Raw genomic sequence first — 15230 nt, forward strand, 5'->3', positions numbered from 1 at the left:
TGGTTATGCAAGCGTGGTATTCTGACCCCTAAAAACGACCAAGCTACCACCATCAAAGATGCTGTACACTATCCAGTAGAATTTCTCAACACCCTAAAACCACCAAGTCTCTCAATCCATAAGCTTATTCTTAAAGTGAGTGCTCCAGTAATATTGTTGCGAAACCTGTGACCGCTCAAACTCTGCAATGGCACCAGGCTGCAAATAAAAACTTTGAATGATAATATTATCAAGGCCACAATATTTAGAGGATGTGTTCAAGGGAGTCAGTAAAAAGAGACAGAAACGCTGTGTACAAAGAAGTGCTCTAGCCAGAATATGTGGGTGTCCAAGCCAACAAAGCTACCAAACTTGCATTTTTATGACCTAATGACCGGTTTGCGTTGCTGGTTCCATAGATCATAGAATGTTCTTCATTCTGTATTGTGTTTTTCTGTTCCTGCTGAGAAGTTCACCTTTCTACAGGCATTTTTATTATTATTACTAGGGGGTTTGCCCCGGCCTGTGCTACACGCCAGCCACTTCACGTCTCTGCTGCTTGCGTTGTGAAGAAGGGGGCTGACTGCACCCCAAGGAGATGTAGTCGCTCCTCCGAAAACCCCCTCTTAAACAGTGATACAATGGGAAACAAATAAAGTTTTTTTTACCTCCTTTTTCTCAATCAGCTGCTGGCTTGCTGCTGCTGCCATTCCGCGTGATCTGTATTTCGTGCGGCACTTCAAACATTTAAAAGCCTGTACAGCAGCTGACCTACTCTTTGTCTTTAATTTCCAGCCCCCTTGGCACAAAGTCTCATCTCGTGGGATGTGAGTTCTTGATATTTTTTAGTTTATAATTTAAAAACAGAATAAGAATCTGAAAAGAATGATACCAAACATATATATGTAGGCTTTAAAATAAGCCCGACTAAAAGCGTGACAAAAAAAGTGACATAAAAATGTCACATAAAATCGTTGCACTTTTAGGCTTAGGATTTTATATATAGACAGTAGTTTAATATTATCAGCTACTGGACCATACATAAGGGGCATTAAATTATTATTTAAAGGACGAACAGTGGGGGAACATTAATGAATGATGAGCCTCCCAGGCCAATAGGTGGCAGCAGGAAAATCTGTTTTAAAAGACTTAATTTCCTTCTACATATTATGATGGATTGCTGACCTAGGGCTTGCCTGGCCCTTTATTTAGGACCTTGGGAATAGTACACTAAACATACTTACTGGTGTCACATACGTGCAAGCATGGGGAAGTTGTATGGACCAAGTAAAGGTAATTCCACGCCAGGCCAGGGGGTGGCGGGATGCAATAAACCTTCTCCTGTTATCTCTACAGACCAGCCGCGGGAAAGCCTATCTGATTCAGTGCTGACGATGCCAGTTCCAGCACCCAGAAGAAGGTCACCACTTCCGGTCTGATCCCTTAAAGCCACCATCTTTTCCAACCCTCGTCAGTCCTGTTTTGGACTCAGTATTGTCAACAGCTCTGTGCTATTTTCATAAAAAACATTTGCAGCCAGGAATATTATATGGGTGGCTGACCCAAATCTATTTACATGTGTCAAGTCTGTTCCTTTTTACACTGGTAATTGCTTCACTGAGGTCTAGGAGAGCAGTCCCAGGGTTTCAAAAGCTAGCACTAACTTCTGAAGTCATGCCTGAGTACTTCTAGAGTATTTCCTGCTTAACAGTTCCTCCTAATAAGAAAGCCTCTTTAAACTAGAGAACTTGAATAATAGGGGAAAAAATAAAACAAAATAATGAGCCATTTATAACAAAATTAAATGAAATTGGAAAAAATCAAATAGTAAATTTATACTCATGAACCTGAGTGAAGAATAAGGATCAAAATTGGAAAGACAGAAACACAACAGCATTTATATTTTAAAGTGAACTAGCTTAACAAGAAGAGAAGATGGCTTCACAGCAAAGGGTTAAAAACCCAAGACATTACCAAAGACAAAACCAAACCACTTAAAAACAAACAACAAAACTATTGTTCTTTTTGAGACTTAACAAAACAACTGTTAGAGAAGAAGCTGAGAGATTGGCAGCATAAGCCAACAAAAGCCACCACCATTTGCTATCACTACAATACTGTCATTATTGATAGGTAGATAGACAGTACTTTATTTATCCTGAAGGGGAAATTTAAGTTTTTACAGAAAATCAATAAATAAATATTATAAAAAACAACAGCAATCTCCATCCCCTTTAAATGCACGCCAGAAATGCCAAAAAGAAAGAAAAAACTCTAATTTTAAGTTAAAAAGAGCAGTCAAAGTCATAATGAGGTATTATATAGGTCTAATGCCTTTGGTATTGACGAGCCCGTGAAGCATTACATGAAACTTCTTCTCCTTCTTTCGGCTGCTCCCGTTAGAGGTCGCCACAGCAGATCAACTTCTTCCATGTCTATCTGTCCTCTGCATCTTGTTTTGTTACACCCATCACCTGCATGTCACCTCTCACCACATCCATAAACCTTCTCTTAGGCCTTCCTCTTTTTCTTTTCCCTGGCAGCTCAATCCTTAGCGTCCTTCTCCCAATATACTCAGCATCTCTCCTCTGCACATGTCCAAACCAATGCAATCTTGCCCAACTGTGCAACTTGAGCTGACCCTCTAATGTACTAATTTCTAATCCTATCCATTCTTGTCACACCCAATGCAAATCTTAGCATCTTTAACTCTGCTACCTCCAGCTCTGTCACCATCTGCTTTCCAGTCAGTGCTACAGTCTCCAACCTATATAACATAGCTGGTCTCACTACCATCCTGTAGACCTTCCCTTTCACTCTTGCTGATATCCGTCTGTCACAAATCACTCATGACACTTTTCTCCATTTCACCCTGCCGGCACTCTCTTTTTCACCTCACTTCCACAATCCCCATTACTTTGTACTGTTGATTCCAAGTATTTAAACTCATCCACCTTCGCCAACTCTACTCCCTGCATTCTCACCATTCCACTCACCTCCCTCTCATTTACACACATGTATTCTGTCTTGTTCCTACTGACCTTCATTCCTCTCCTCTCTAGAGAATATCTCCACCTCTCCAGGGTCTCCTCAACCTGCTCCCTATTATCGCTACTGATCACAATGTCATCAGCAAACATCATAGTCCACGGGGACTCCTGTCTAATCTCATCTGTCAACCTGTCCATCACCATTGCAGATAAGAAAGGGCTCAGAGTCGATCCCTACTGTAATCCCACCTCCACCCTGAATACATCCATCACTCCTACCGCAGACCTCACCACTGTCACACTTCCTTCGTACGTATCCTGTACAACTCTTACATACTTCTCTGTCACTCCTGACTTCCCCATACAATACCATAACTCCTCTCAAGGACTCCTGACATATGCTTTCTCCAGGTCCAAAAAGACACAATGCAACTCCTTCTGGCCTTCTCTATACCTCTCCATCAACACCCTCAGAGCAAACATCGCTTCTGTGGTGCTATTTCTTGGCATGAAACCATACTGCTGCTCACTAATCATCACCTCACTTCTTAACCTAGTTTCCACTACTCTTTTCCATAACTTCATGCTGTGGCTCATCAATTTTAGTTTTTTTAGTTACTACAGTCCTGCACATCCCCCTTATTCTTAAATATCGGCATTAGTACACTTCTTCTCCACTAATCAGACATCCTTTCACTTTCCAACATTCCATTAAACAATCTGGTTAAAAACTCCACTGCCATCTCTCCTAAGCAAGCTTCCACAGGTATGTCATTTGGACCAACGGCTTTTCCATTGTTCATCCTCTTCATAGCTATCCTTAATTCCTCCTTGCAAATCCGTTGCACATCCTGATTCACTATTTCCACATCATCCAACCTCTTCTCTCTCTCTCATTCTCTTCATTTATCAGCCTCACAAAGTACTCTTTCCATCTGCTCAACACACTCTCCCCGCTTGTGAATACTTTTCCATCTTTATCCTTTATCACCCTAACCTGCTGCACATCTTTTTTTTCACTGCAGGTCCTTTTCTCCCTCCTTAGTGTCCAACCTCTCATTTAACTCATCATACGCCTTTTCTTCAGCCTTCACTACCTCTCTCTTCATCTTGCACCTTATCTCCTTGTACTCTTGTCTACTGTCTGCATCTCTCACATGATACACTTCTGCTAAATAATTCTCTGGCTAAAAGTAGTCAGTGTCAGTGTGTCAGACAGAGGATGTACAATGTTCTTCATAATGGCCATTGGGATAAAGTAAATATGGAAAATAGGAACAATCTTTGTTTGTTAAAATTAAAAATGGGACAACACTTGATATAGCAGAAGAACACTGTAACAAAAATGTTTTGGTGTACCTTTTTGGGAGAATAAAGGCACCCTGCTTGTTAAATGAAGTAGCAATTATTATTTAATATTTTAAAGTCAGATTGATGTACTGTATAATGACTATATATGACATGCCCATTCTTTCTCTAAAGCTGCTGCATTGGCGTAACAAAGATTTTATGGAACATTTGCCTGCCATCTTTTTTTTAGCTTCAACACTATGCTACAACCTTTTACTCTGACACCATATACCAAGAGAGAACTCGGACAGTCTCAACGCTTCTTGACTGACAATTTAGAAGCCAAAAGTATAAAACAAGATGTTACAATTACACTAGGCAGAATAGAAGGTTTAAAAAGGAAAGGAAAAACAAAAAATCCTGCTGCCCCTGGACAGACTCGAACCCTCTCTTTCTGATGGGGCAGCTGACTCATGTGCCTCTTTTTAAAGCTCCACCAGCCACTGTTTTCCATCATTGCACCAACCAGTGAATCCCTGAATTCAAAACACAGGCTAACACCAAGCTCAAAGAGTATTTTGTTTTGCATTTCTTTTAACCTACTATCACTTTTGGGGTAGTTTTAGGTTACAATTTTCATAATTGGCTGTTACAATGGTTTCCATGTATCCCTGGATTATTAGGAACCCTTACAGAGCTGGGTTGCATGATCTGCCTTAAAGGGAAACTATTTGTGTTCACTTTTCATCTGGTGAACATGTTCTATCAATTAAAGGGCCGAAGGATTATGAACTACAACCCGTCTGCCTTCACCACTGAGAGGACAATATGGTTCCAATGCTCACATTCTCAGAACACATACTCAGTACCCTGACACCACCTGGGTTGCCTGTCCTCAAGGCATAGGTATTGGTATAGGTATAGAAAGAACTTTACTTGTTTCTTTGACGAGCCCAGCAAGCTCACTCCCTGTCTTGCATAGTTTCCTCTTCCTGTTTCCTCGCTAAGCCATCAAGTGCACACACAAGGCTTACAATCTTATTTAATTCCACTTAAGTATTTCAACTTGCACCCTAACTGCCAGTGTGAGTTCTTCCCTTTCTAACAAGGTATTGCTGGGCCCAGTCCCACTCCTATGCCATCTTTCCATCTTGGTATTGTATTAAATTCAATATGCTGTATATATTTACACAATGCAGCTACTCAGTATTTTGATAATTCAGTATAGAATACTACTGCCTTATACATAATCATTTCTGTCTGCCATTTCAAAAGAATAGTTTATAATAAATATACAAAAGAGTGGGTGATATTCAGTTATATGAGAAGCAGACTCTAAGGACTTTGGTCTTCATTGCTCAAGGCTGCATGTTTTTGTTTTTTTTTACTTGCCATGTGTGAATATTTATTTTGATTTAAAACACACATGTTGACTTATCAACCTCCTGAGAATGATTCACTTTGTATATAAAAGAAGCATGTTAGCTGAACAATGCAGCAATATATTGCTCTAGTGTTTTATTAAAAATGAAATCAGTTTTATGTTTGTATGTACTTACTGGGGTGACTTTTTCAGAGAATATCTGCAGGATTCAAGAGCGGTTTCAGCTTCAAACATTACATAAAAAGGGTGATATTATGTTAGGAGGGATATTTGAATTAACTTATACATCATTTGTTCCAGATTTTACCTTTACAAATAAACCAGAAAAATGGAAATGTGAGAGGTAAGTCAAAGAATAATGAATGTATTTCTAAAGGAGAAGATGGTTAAAGGCTTCTTTATAATGGAAAAGGGCTTCTACTGTTTGGCTGTTCATTGTTTTTTATTTTTAAACCTTATTTATAAATTGGCATATATAATATTATATACATTTTTCTGTAACGTTTAAGATGTTGGTTTTATTATTTTAATTTAGGCAAAACTTATATTGTTACCAAAGATAATAATAATGACAAATTTTACATTTAAGCAAAAATATTACCATGATTCTTTCAAAAAAAAATCTTACAAAATTCAAATGTTCAACACTTTTTACAATAATATTTATAGAAATCCTAAATGACAGTTGCCTTTTATTGAATTTCTCTAAGCCTAAGCTCCTAAATCACAGAAAAATGTAATAACATTAAATGTTAAATGTTCAAAATTATTCTTGTCTATTACTGCAAATGCCTTTTCAGTTTAGTTTTTCAAGAAGCAGTCCAGAATATAAATGTAAAAAATAGAAGTATGGAAATGTATACTAAAGGGTACTACCCTTATACATAACTGCAAAAAATGAACTTTTGGAACAGAAAAAAAGAAAAAGAAATGGTCAGGTATTTGTAAAAAAAAAAATCAATGCTTTAAAGATATATTACTATAAATAGATTTAGATTAAATAATTATAATTCATAATTTTGAAACTGACATGAAACAAAAACTTCATTACTATTAAATATTGTAAATAATGAGTATTTTTGTGCATTTTAATTTATTTTTTCAAGACAATTAAAGTATAGGATATTTTACAAAAACATTTTTAACTCTGTATAAGGAAAACTTGCACTTGAATGACATACTATATATTTGTACTGTATTGATTTTTTTCATGTTGACAGTCTGGATTTTGAAGTGTTCCAGTGGGCACATGCAATGATTTTTGCCATTGAAGAAATCAATCAAGATCCAATGCTTCTTCCCAATATAACGCTAGGCTACAGGTTATATGACAATTGCTTAAGGCTACAGGTGGCCCTGAGAGCTGCAATGAATCTGATTGGTGGACTGAATGACAGCGTTCCTGATAACGACTGCAGAGGACCACCTCCTGTCGTTGGTATTGTTGGCGATCCACTTTCATCACATTCAATTGCCATTTCAAGAATTCTGGGTCTGTTCAGGATCCCTCTGGTAAAGAACTGCACTAATTTAATATGCATTTGTCTAAAAAAGTGAAACGTTGATGTTGAATTATTTAGGATTGTAATATTATTTTTTGAAGTGACCGTCTTTAATCTGTTTCATGATTTTCAAATATGCCTTTTATTTTGACAGTAAAAAAGTAATAATATGCAATGATAATGAATAATTTCATGAGTATCAAATTATTTTTAAAATTCATAATAGTAATATTAATCATTTGAAAACCAAAATCATTTAAGCTAATATTGTATTCGTTTGTCTGAAGCAGCAGAAACTATTAATCTTGTTCTAAAAAGATGTATTTAATTATTTCCATCTACCCTGATATTTCATGCTTTTCTTTGACAGATCAGCTACTATGCCTCTTGCTCTTGCTTAAGCAATAAGATAGACTATCCATCATTCTTTAGGACTGTACCTAGTGACGCATTCCAGGTTAAAGCTATGGTACAAATTATTAAACATTTTGGATGGACGTGGGTGGGTGTCATAGGAACTGATGATGACTATGGGCAATATGCCGTAAATAGTTTCCATGAAGAAATTAAACCATTTGGATGCGTTGCTTTTACAGAAACATTTCCTAAAGCCCAAGAGAAGTTCAGATATCTTCAAATAATTAATACAATAAAACTTTCAACTGCAAAAGTCATTGTTGTCTTCTCTTCAACTGCAAATTTATTAGCATTTTCCACAGAACTCATTCAGCAAAACTTAACTAACAGACAGTGGATTGCCAGTGAAGGATGGAGCACTTCAAGTGTTGTAGCAAGTAATGAAAACTTTCCATTCCTTGGGGGGACAATTGGCATTGCCATTCGTAGAGGGAGAATACCAGGACTGGATAATTTTCTTCTCCAGATCAGACCCAGTAGTGATCCAAACAATAATTTAATTCCTCGCTTCTGGGAGTCAATGTTTGAATGCAAATTTCCAGAAGATGTAACTGAGCAAAATGTTTCTGTGCTTCCAGTCACCAATGTATGCACAGGATATGAGGACATAAATATCACCAGGACTGCATACACTGATTTGACTGAATCGAGGGCTCCATATAATGTTTATAAAGCCGTGTATGCTTTAGCACATGCACTCCATCAACTAATGCTCTGTGAAAATGGAAAAGGGCCCTTTGAAAACAACACTTGTGCTGATATCAAAAGTTTGCAACCTTGGCAGGTAAGAATATGCTATAATAAATCATTTCTGACTGTTGAATGTTAAATTTGTATGAGAGTTTACAATTAAAAATTATATTTAAATGCAGTCAAGTTAAAGGTTCAGCAGCATTCCCTTCTCATAGCACTTGGAATTCTTGACTTTCTGTACCAAGTTTGCATGTTCTCTGAATATTTGCCAGGTTTTCCAGTCTCCTTACACAATTCAGTTGTCATGCAGTAAGATTCATTGGCAAAATATATTTTTCCAAATCTAGCAAGTGCATGCAAAAAGTGCCTGTTAGAGGACTGTAACCCTTGTGCTGATGCCGCTGGGGTAGGATTTTCCTGATCCTTTACTCAATAAACAAAATATAGAAAATGGATGGGTTTCAAGTGCAGTATTGATTGATAGAATATAATATAAATTAATAATTGCATATTTCAATAAAATGGCAGTAATCGTTTTCAGCATTCTCCTTTTGTGTATATTACATATGTGGGTAAGATTTCCAGTTCTTGGATATTAAATATAATTTAAATTATTAAAAGTCTTGTTTTGTATTTACTGTACCTTGTTTAATACAATAGCAATGCAGGAAAATTATCTGAGGGAAATTTTGTTTTATTTTAATTGCTTAAGCTGATGCATTATCTGAAAAAAGTGAATTTCACCAATCGACTTGGGGAAAGAGTGGCATTTGATGAAAACGGGGATGCTCTTGCGGTGTATGACATAGTGAACTGGCAAAGAGCAAGTGATGGCTCGGTGAACATTAAAACCATAGGCGTTTATGATGAAGCAGCCAGCAAGGGACAAGAGCTCTTCCTCACTAAATATGACATCTTTTGGAACTTTGATTCTGGAAAGGTAGGCTACAGTTTGTTTTTATTTATCTTTACCAGCTGCTTTCAGTGTTTCTAGCAATTCATTTAATGCAATGATGAGCATTTCTGTTGCACTTTATGAAATAATTTTTTTTCCACAAGTTGATCACTGTTGTTCTTAAGTGAACATTATTTTTTCAGTTTGTCTGAAATGTTAAATTTAGAGCCAGAGAATTCTTTCAAGGGTGGCATTTGTCTGCTACTTATATATTCTCAAGACACATAACTAATGAGTGTGACCAGCTCCCACGTGTTCATCTGCAGAGAACTTGCCTTTACATTCCGTTATTGAAAATACCAGGTGACATACAACACCACAGGCTGATTAAATTTATTTTAGAGCTTTGTGAGTTATGCACCTTACCTTTTACATAATATATTGTACTAAAAACAATGTGCCAAAAAATATCCTTGAAAAACATGTTTCTAAAACTGTAAAGAACTAATTTCTAAATTTCTAACTGCTCCCTATAAATGACCTACAACAAAATATCATTGTGTGGTTTTCTTTTTGAATGTTTCTATTTTATTTTACTGGTTCAATGAAAGAAAATAAGATTTGCTAAAATTAAAATGTTTTATTATTTTAAATTATTATGTTTTGTTTTTCAAAAAATTCATTTCTTCCATTTGCAACCTTGTTCAGAACAGGTTCAGGTCCAAGTATATTTATGTATAAATTATGATTGTTTCTGTATTTTTATAAAACAAGACTAGTGATGATAATGTGTGTTTCAATATACATATTTAGCCTAAATTTATTTATTTAATATGGAGTAAACCACTTTCATTGACTACTATACCAAACTCCCATTACAATAAATCAGATTTCTACTTTGACTATCCAAATTAATTTATAATATTATGTATATTATCTTTTTCCACTTTTTATTTAGTCAAAATATCCTTGCAGTACATGTATTACAGATTGATACAGTTGTACAGTAAAAAACTATCTAATAGTTATGCCTTCAAAATTTGTAGTGATTACCTTTTATAATACACTTGATTTTTATAACTTGCTACTTTTAATATTGTCAAAGAATGTGACAATGGAACTATCTGAAAAATGTTTTACATTCATTGCAGTCACTAATAGAGAGAGACCAGTTGGGAGCATGCACTGATAGCATATTGTCACACTTGCCACATGACTAACTACCTGGATTGGGACTTGAGTTCAGCAGGCGACACCTCAGCACCAAACTGGAACAGTGTGGTTTTATTATAGCGGTTGGAGTGCCAATCCTGCCACCAGCCCCCAAGTCTTCTCTATAAGTCGGAGGACCTGATTGCAAGGCTGGATGCAGATTAACGTCCCAGCCAGGACAAAGCAATCGCAGGTTAAGGGCTTTGCTCAAGGCCCCAATGGGGTAGGGTCACTTCTGGCATTTAAAAGATTCGAACCAGCAACCTTCTGATTTCCAGCACAGATCCACAGCCACAGAGCCACTACTCCACCCTGTCACTAATAGCATATTACAAAAATATTTAGTATTTCACTGCATTATTACTATACAAAATTACTTAATTTTGTTTTCACATATTTTTAATCAATATTGTATTTATCCCATTTCATTGTAAACATTATCTTACTCTTATAACTGAACAATATAACACAATATGCTGTCAATTTTTCATATGGTGGGTTACAAATCAAACTTTTTCAGAATAATTTAACAGATAAATTAATCCTTCAACTCAAATTATTCGTCTCCAGGTCCCAGAATCTGTCTGCAGCACAAGTTGCCAACCTGGAACTAGAAAAGCCACTAGGAAAGGAGAGCCAGTCTGCTGTTTTGATTGTGTGCCATGTGCAGATGGAGAAATTAGCAGAGAAACCGGTGAGCATGAATGCTGTTAAGAGGAAAGGGGGTTTTCAATTTATTGTTTGATCAGCAAACAATCTGTTTTCAATCTATTTACTTGAATAAACTGGCCTCCCGAAGGAGAAATAAAAAATAGTAATTTGGGGTCATCCAGGGATTTACTGCGCACGAGACACAGTATATAGACATTTATACTTGAAAATGTAAAAATGACAGCTAGAAGTTTTAAAATGTTGACTGCATTATATACATATTAGCTGCACATGCATGGATTGCTAAGAAAAAAAAGTTATTTTAGCATTTATTTAAACCTTTAAGATCATCTGACCTTCCATTTTTAATGCCAATATGGGCTATAAAACTAACAACTGCGCCACCCATTTGGCATCATTTTTCACATTTTTTGAAACCATGAGAACCCTGGTTAAAGCAGCTTGCAATTTTCTAGTTTATTTTACATTTGCAAGTTGTTGGTTTAATTTGAAGTTCTGAGTTTAGCTGTGGGCTATAATAATTTACACCGAGTGTGTGTCCAAGTACCCTAGGTTTACTTAGAAAGTAGTCAACCAGCTTTAAAAGTCAAGAACTTGTTTAGAAGAAATAATGCATTTATCTATAAATAAGGATCTTTTGGAGGAAATTTCAACTGACAATATTTCCGTTCTCACAGGTGTCAATTATAGTATGTAATAGTTTCATTTTTTTTAGTAATAATGTTTGTTCAAAATGATGTTTCACATAATCACAATTTTCTTTTATAGATTCAGTGGAATGCTTTCAGTGCCCATCTGAGTTTTGGTCAAATCCTTCCAGGACTCAGTGCATCCTAAAGGAGATTGAATTTCTTTCATATGAAGATGCTATGGGAATAACACTCACAGCAACAGCGATATTTGGAAGCTGCATGTCTGTCGGTGTTTTAATAGTTTTCATTTACTATCGAAATACTCCAGTTGTAAAAGCCAACAATTCAGAACTGAGCTTCCTTTTGCTTTTGTCTTTAACGCTCTGCTTCCTTTGTTCACTTTGTTTTATCGGAGAGCCTTCAAATGCAAGCTGCACGTTGAGACATGTGGTGTTTGGAATCAGCTTTGTTCTGAGCATTTCTTGCATTCTCGTAAAAACAATTGTTGTCATTATGGCATTTAAGGCCACACTGCCGGGAAATAATATGATGAAGTGGTTTGGTGTAACACAGCAGAGAGGCACAGTTTTCATGTTTACTTTTATTCAGTCGCTTGTATGTGTGGTGTGGTTAAGTTCAGCTCCACCATTTCCCTCTAAAAACATTAAATATCTGAACTCAAAAATTATATTTGAGTGCAATGTTGGATCTTTCATTGGATTCAGTTGCCTTCTGGGATACATTGGATTGTTAGCATGCATCTCTTTTGTATTGGCTTTTCTTGCAAGAAATCTCCCAGACACCTTCAATGAAGCCAAGTTCATCACTTTCAGCATGCTCATCTTCTGTGCCGTCTGGATAACATTTATACCTGCCTATATCAGCTCTCCTGGAAAGTACACAGTGGCTGTCGAGATTTTTGCAATTCTGGCGTCAAGTTTTGGTCTACTTGGTGCAATTTTTGCCCCAAAGTGTTATATTATTCTGCTTAAGCCAGAAATGAATACAAAGAAAGCTCTTATGGGCAGATAATTTACTTAAAGCATACAATTGCTAATCTTTCGTAATTAAATTTTTTATTATTTGTTTGTAAAAGACAGAAGTCAAAATAAAAAAGGTTTTAAAATTAGGGTTGTTGGATGAGGTAGGTCTCCAGCTTCACAGCACTCGAATAACAGAATGGACTTTAGGCTAGCAAACTGTCCTTATTTTTATTCTAAATGCCATAACTTGCCTTTTTAAAATAATATGTCAGTGTTGATATATCCATGACTTCATATGGGTAACACTTTATAATAGGGGCTTTAATAGCTTTCTTATCTTTTATTCACTTCCCACTCTTGTAAACCAGACCAACTTTGCAGGACGTTTTGCATACTACACCACAGTAATTGGGCAGAAGATGCTCAGGAAGAGAATAGAGGACATTTAATACTGTGCATAGTATGGTGTGAGCTCAATAGGAGGCAATATACCCATTACTCAAACAAATAACCAAAAGTAAAGGAGCAAGCTTCTATTCTAATAGGCTGAAATAGGGAGATCCATTACAAAAGACATGGCTTCCTGCTTGATATGGATTGGTGACAAAGGGATTATGACTCCTGGGGCTGACCAGAGGATAAGGCCTAGCCAAGGGAAGTAATCTCTGGAAGAAGTTCCTAGCCAAGGTTTAAAAATACCTTTTAATAAGAAAGTCTATGTTTCTTTAGTCAGGAGAAAGAGACAGGAGGAAAAACAGCCTTAAAGGACACACAGAGGGAATAGAGGTGGGACAGAAATGAGTTTTCAATATATCATGAAGGTTAAGTGCAAGTATTCCCCAGTTTTTAGACAGGGATGCAAGCACTATTTAGTTAGGCACAGGCAGTTTGCTTTCATGGATTATACCCACATGTCTATTCATTCACTAAATGTTCTGTACTGGTATGACAAAAGTGTTCTGGAAAAAATCTCTGCAACTGGAATATCAGTGAAACCAAAACCTTTATTTTATTATGTGTCAAAGGTTAGATGTACAGTATAATGAAAATGTGCTGAAAATACCCATTTACTCCAAATATTGTACACACCATTTCTATTCAGTTCAAAAATGTGGCTGTATTTTCTTGCCTTTTCTTGTTTCTAAATGGATCAATAAACATCAATTACACATTGTCTGGATATGTAGTATTTTTATTGTTGTAACTGAAACCATATTTTTTTATGTAATTGCTTTTCACTACAACACTATGCCACATTGTTTTATTATGATACCCTTAGCACACCCGGAGCAAAAAAATACTTTCAACATACTGATGTGTTAGAAACTCTGCTCTTTGCTTTTCATGTGATTTGCTGATTCATTCAAATATTCTCAAAGTGGTAAACACATTGCAGATTTCTATGTGCGTATTGCAAATATGCATCTAAATATTGCAGGTAGGTACAGTGGGAAAGTCTCTTCACATCCTGATCAACACAAGGAGAATATTAAATCTAATAAGAGGAAAACAGATCAATGAAATCTGCTTCCTTTCTGGGCGACACTTATTATACTTAAAGTCTAAAAGACCTCTTCCCTCTTCCAGTGAAACCTTGCCCAGCTGACCTGATAAAATGGTCTTTGAGGTTATAGTTGATTTGTAATGGTTTTAACCTCCATTTATGTTGTCTTTCATTCAAGTGTTGGGGGGAGTGGTGGCTGTTAGGTTAGGGATCTGCGCTGGCAATCAGAATGTTGCTTGTTTGAATCTTGTGAACACCAGAAGTTACTCTACTCTGTTGGGCCCCTGAGCAAGACCCTTAACCTGCGCTTATTCTGTCCTGGGTGTGATGTTAGCCTGCATCCAGCCCTGTAAGCAGGTCCTCCAATTTACAGGGAAAACTTGACGGTTGGTGGCAGGATTGACATTCCACTGTAAAAACCCTTACCCTGTTCCAGTGTGGTGCTGAGGTGTCACTTGCTCCACTTGAGTCCCAATCCAGGTGGTTTATCATGTAGTGGGTGTGGCAACGTACTATCAGTGCATGCTCCCAACCTTCCTTCATCCAAGTTGTAAGACAAAGTGACATTTACCCCAATTTGTTTTGTATGGCAAGTGTGACTTACCCCAGCAGTTGCAAGCATGAGCTACAGCTCTTCTTCACTGACACTTACCACATAAGTTTATCTAATAAGAGTTTGTCAATCTCAGTCGAATGACACTGGTGTTGGTATAACCAGTATCAGACACATATCTGCTTGTACTCTTACCATCCTGGTCATCAGAAAAATTCAAGCGAATTTATTTTTGTACAGCTCTCTTTACTGTGTGCAAACAGTAAAAATGTAATTACAGCTACTCAAATTACTATTTGCAATATACATTCTCTTAAAGATACAGACTTGTTTAAACACACGGTAAAAACAAAGACGTTCCAAAATGATATACCGTATATATTCACGTATAAGTTGGGTCTTCAAACCGAAAAAATCAATCACAAAATTTAGACCCCGACTTATACGCCCTGTGAGACATGCCTGGCCACCATCAGACTGAGACCACATCTTTATAAAACAGTTCATGTTTATTTTCTCTACAA

At 36.7% G+C, this 15230-nt stretch overlaps 1 protein-coding gene across 1 annotated transcript; it reads left to right on the top strand.

The window, feature by feature from the left end:
• The first annotated feature begins 5819 nt into the window (after positions 1–5819).
• On the top strand, positions 5820–12698 carry LOC120518159 (extracellular calcium-sensing receptor-like). The gene is made up of 6 exons (XM_039740793.1): positions 5820–5986; positions 6864–7155; positions 7516–8346; positions 8968–9195; positions 10933–11056; positions 11803–12698. The coding sequence occupies exons 1-6, from the start codon at positions 5898–5900 to the stop codon at positions 12696–12698; spliced, it is 2460 nt and encodes an 819-aa protein (XP_039596727.1). The 5' UTR covers positions 5820–5897.
• Positions 12699–15230: the final 2532 nt, after the last annotated feature.

The sequence above is a fragment of the Polypterus senegalus genome, chromosome 1, assembly GCF_016835505.1.
Source record: "Polypterus senegalus isolate Bchr_013 chromosome 1, ASM1683550v1, whole genome shotgun sequence".
Classification (NCBI taxonomy): domain Eukaryota; kingdom Metazoa; phylum Chordata; class Cladistia; order Polypteriformes; family Polypteridae; genus Polypterus; species Polypterus senegalus.

Excerpts from the sequence above, each read along its gene's own strand:
- LOC120518159 (XM_039740793.1), top strand. The coding sequence starts at position 5,898 with ATGTTAGGAGGGATATTTGAATTAACTTATACATCATTTGTTCCAGAT. Across the intron at positions 7,156-7,515 it reads GTCTGTTCAGGATCCCTCTG|ATCAGCTACTATGCCTCTTG; the intron begins GTAAAGAACTGC and ends TTTCTTTGACAG. Across the intron at positions 8,347-8,967 it reads AAAGTTTGCAACCTTGGCAG|CTGATGCATTATCTGAAAAA; the intron begins GTAAGAATATGC and ends TAATTGCTTAAG.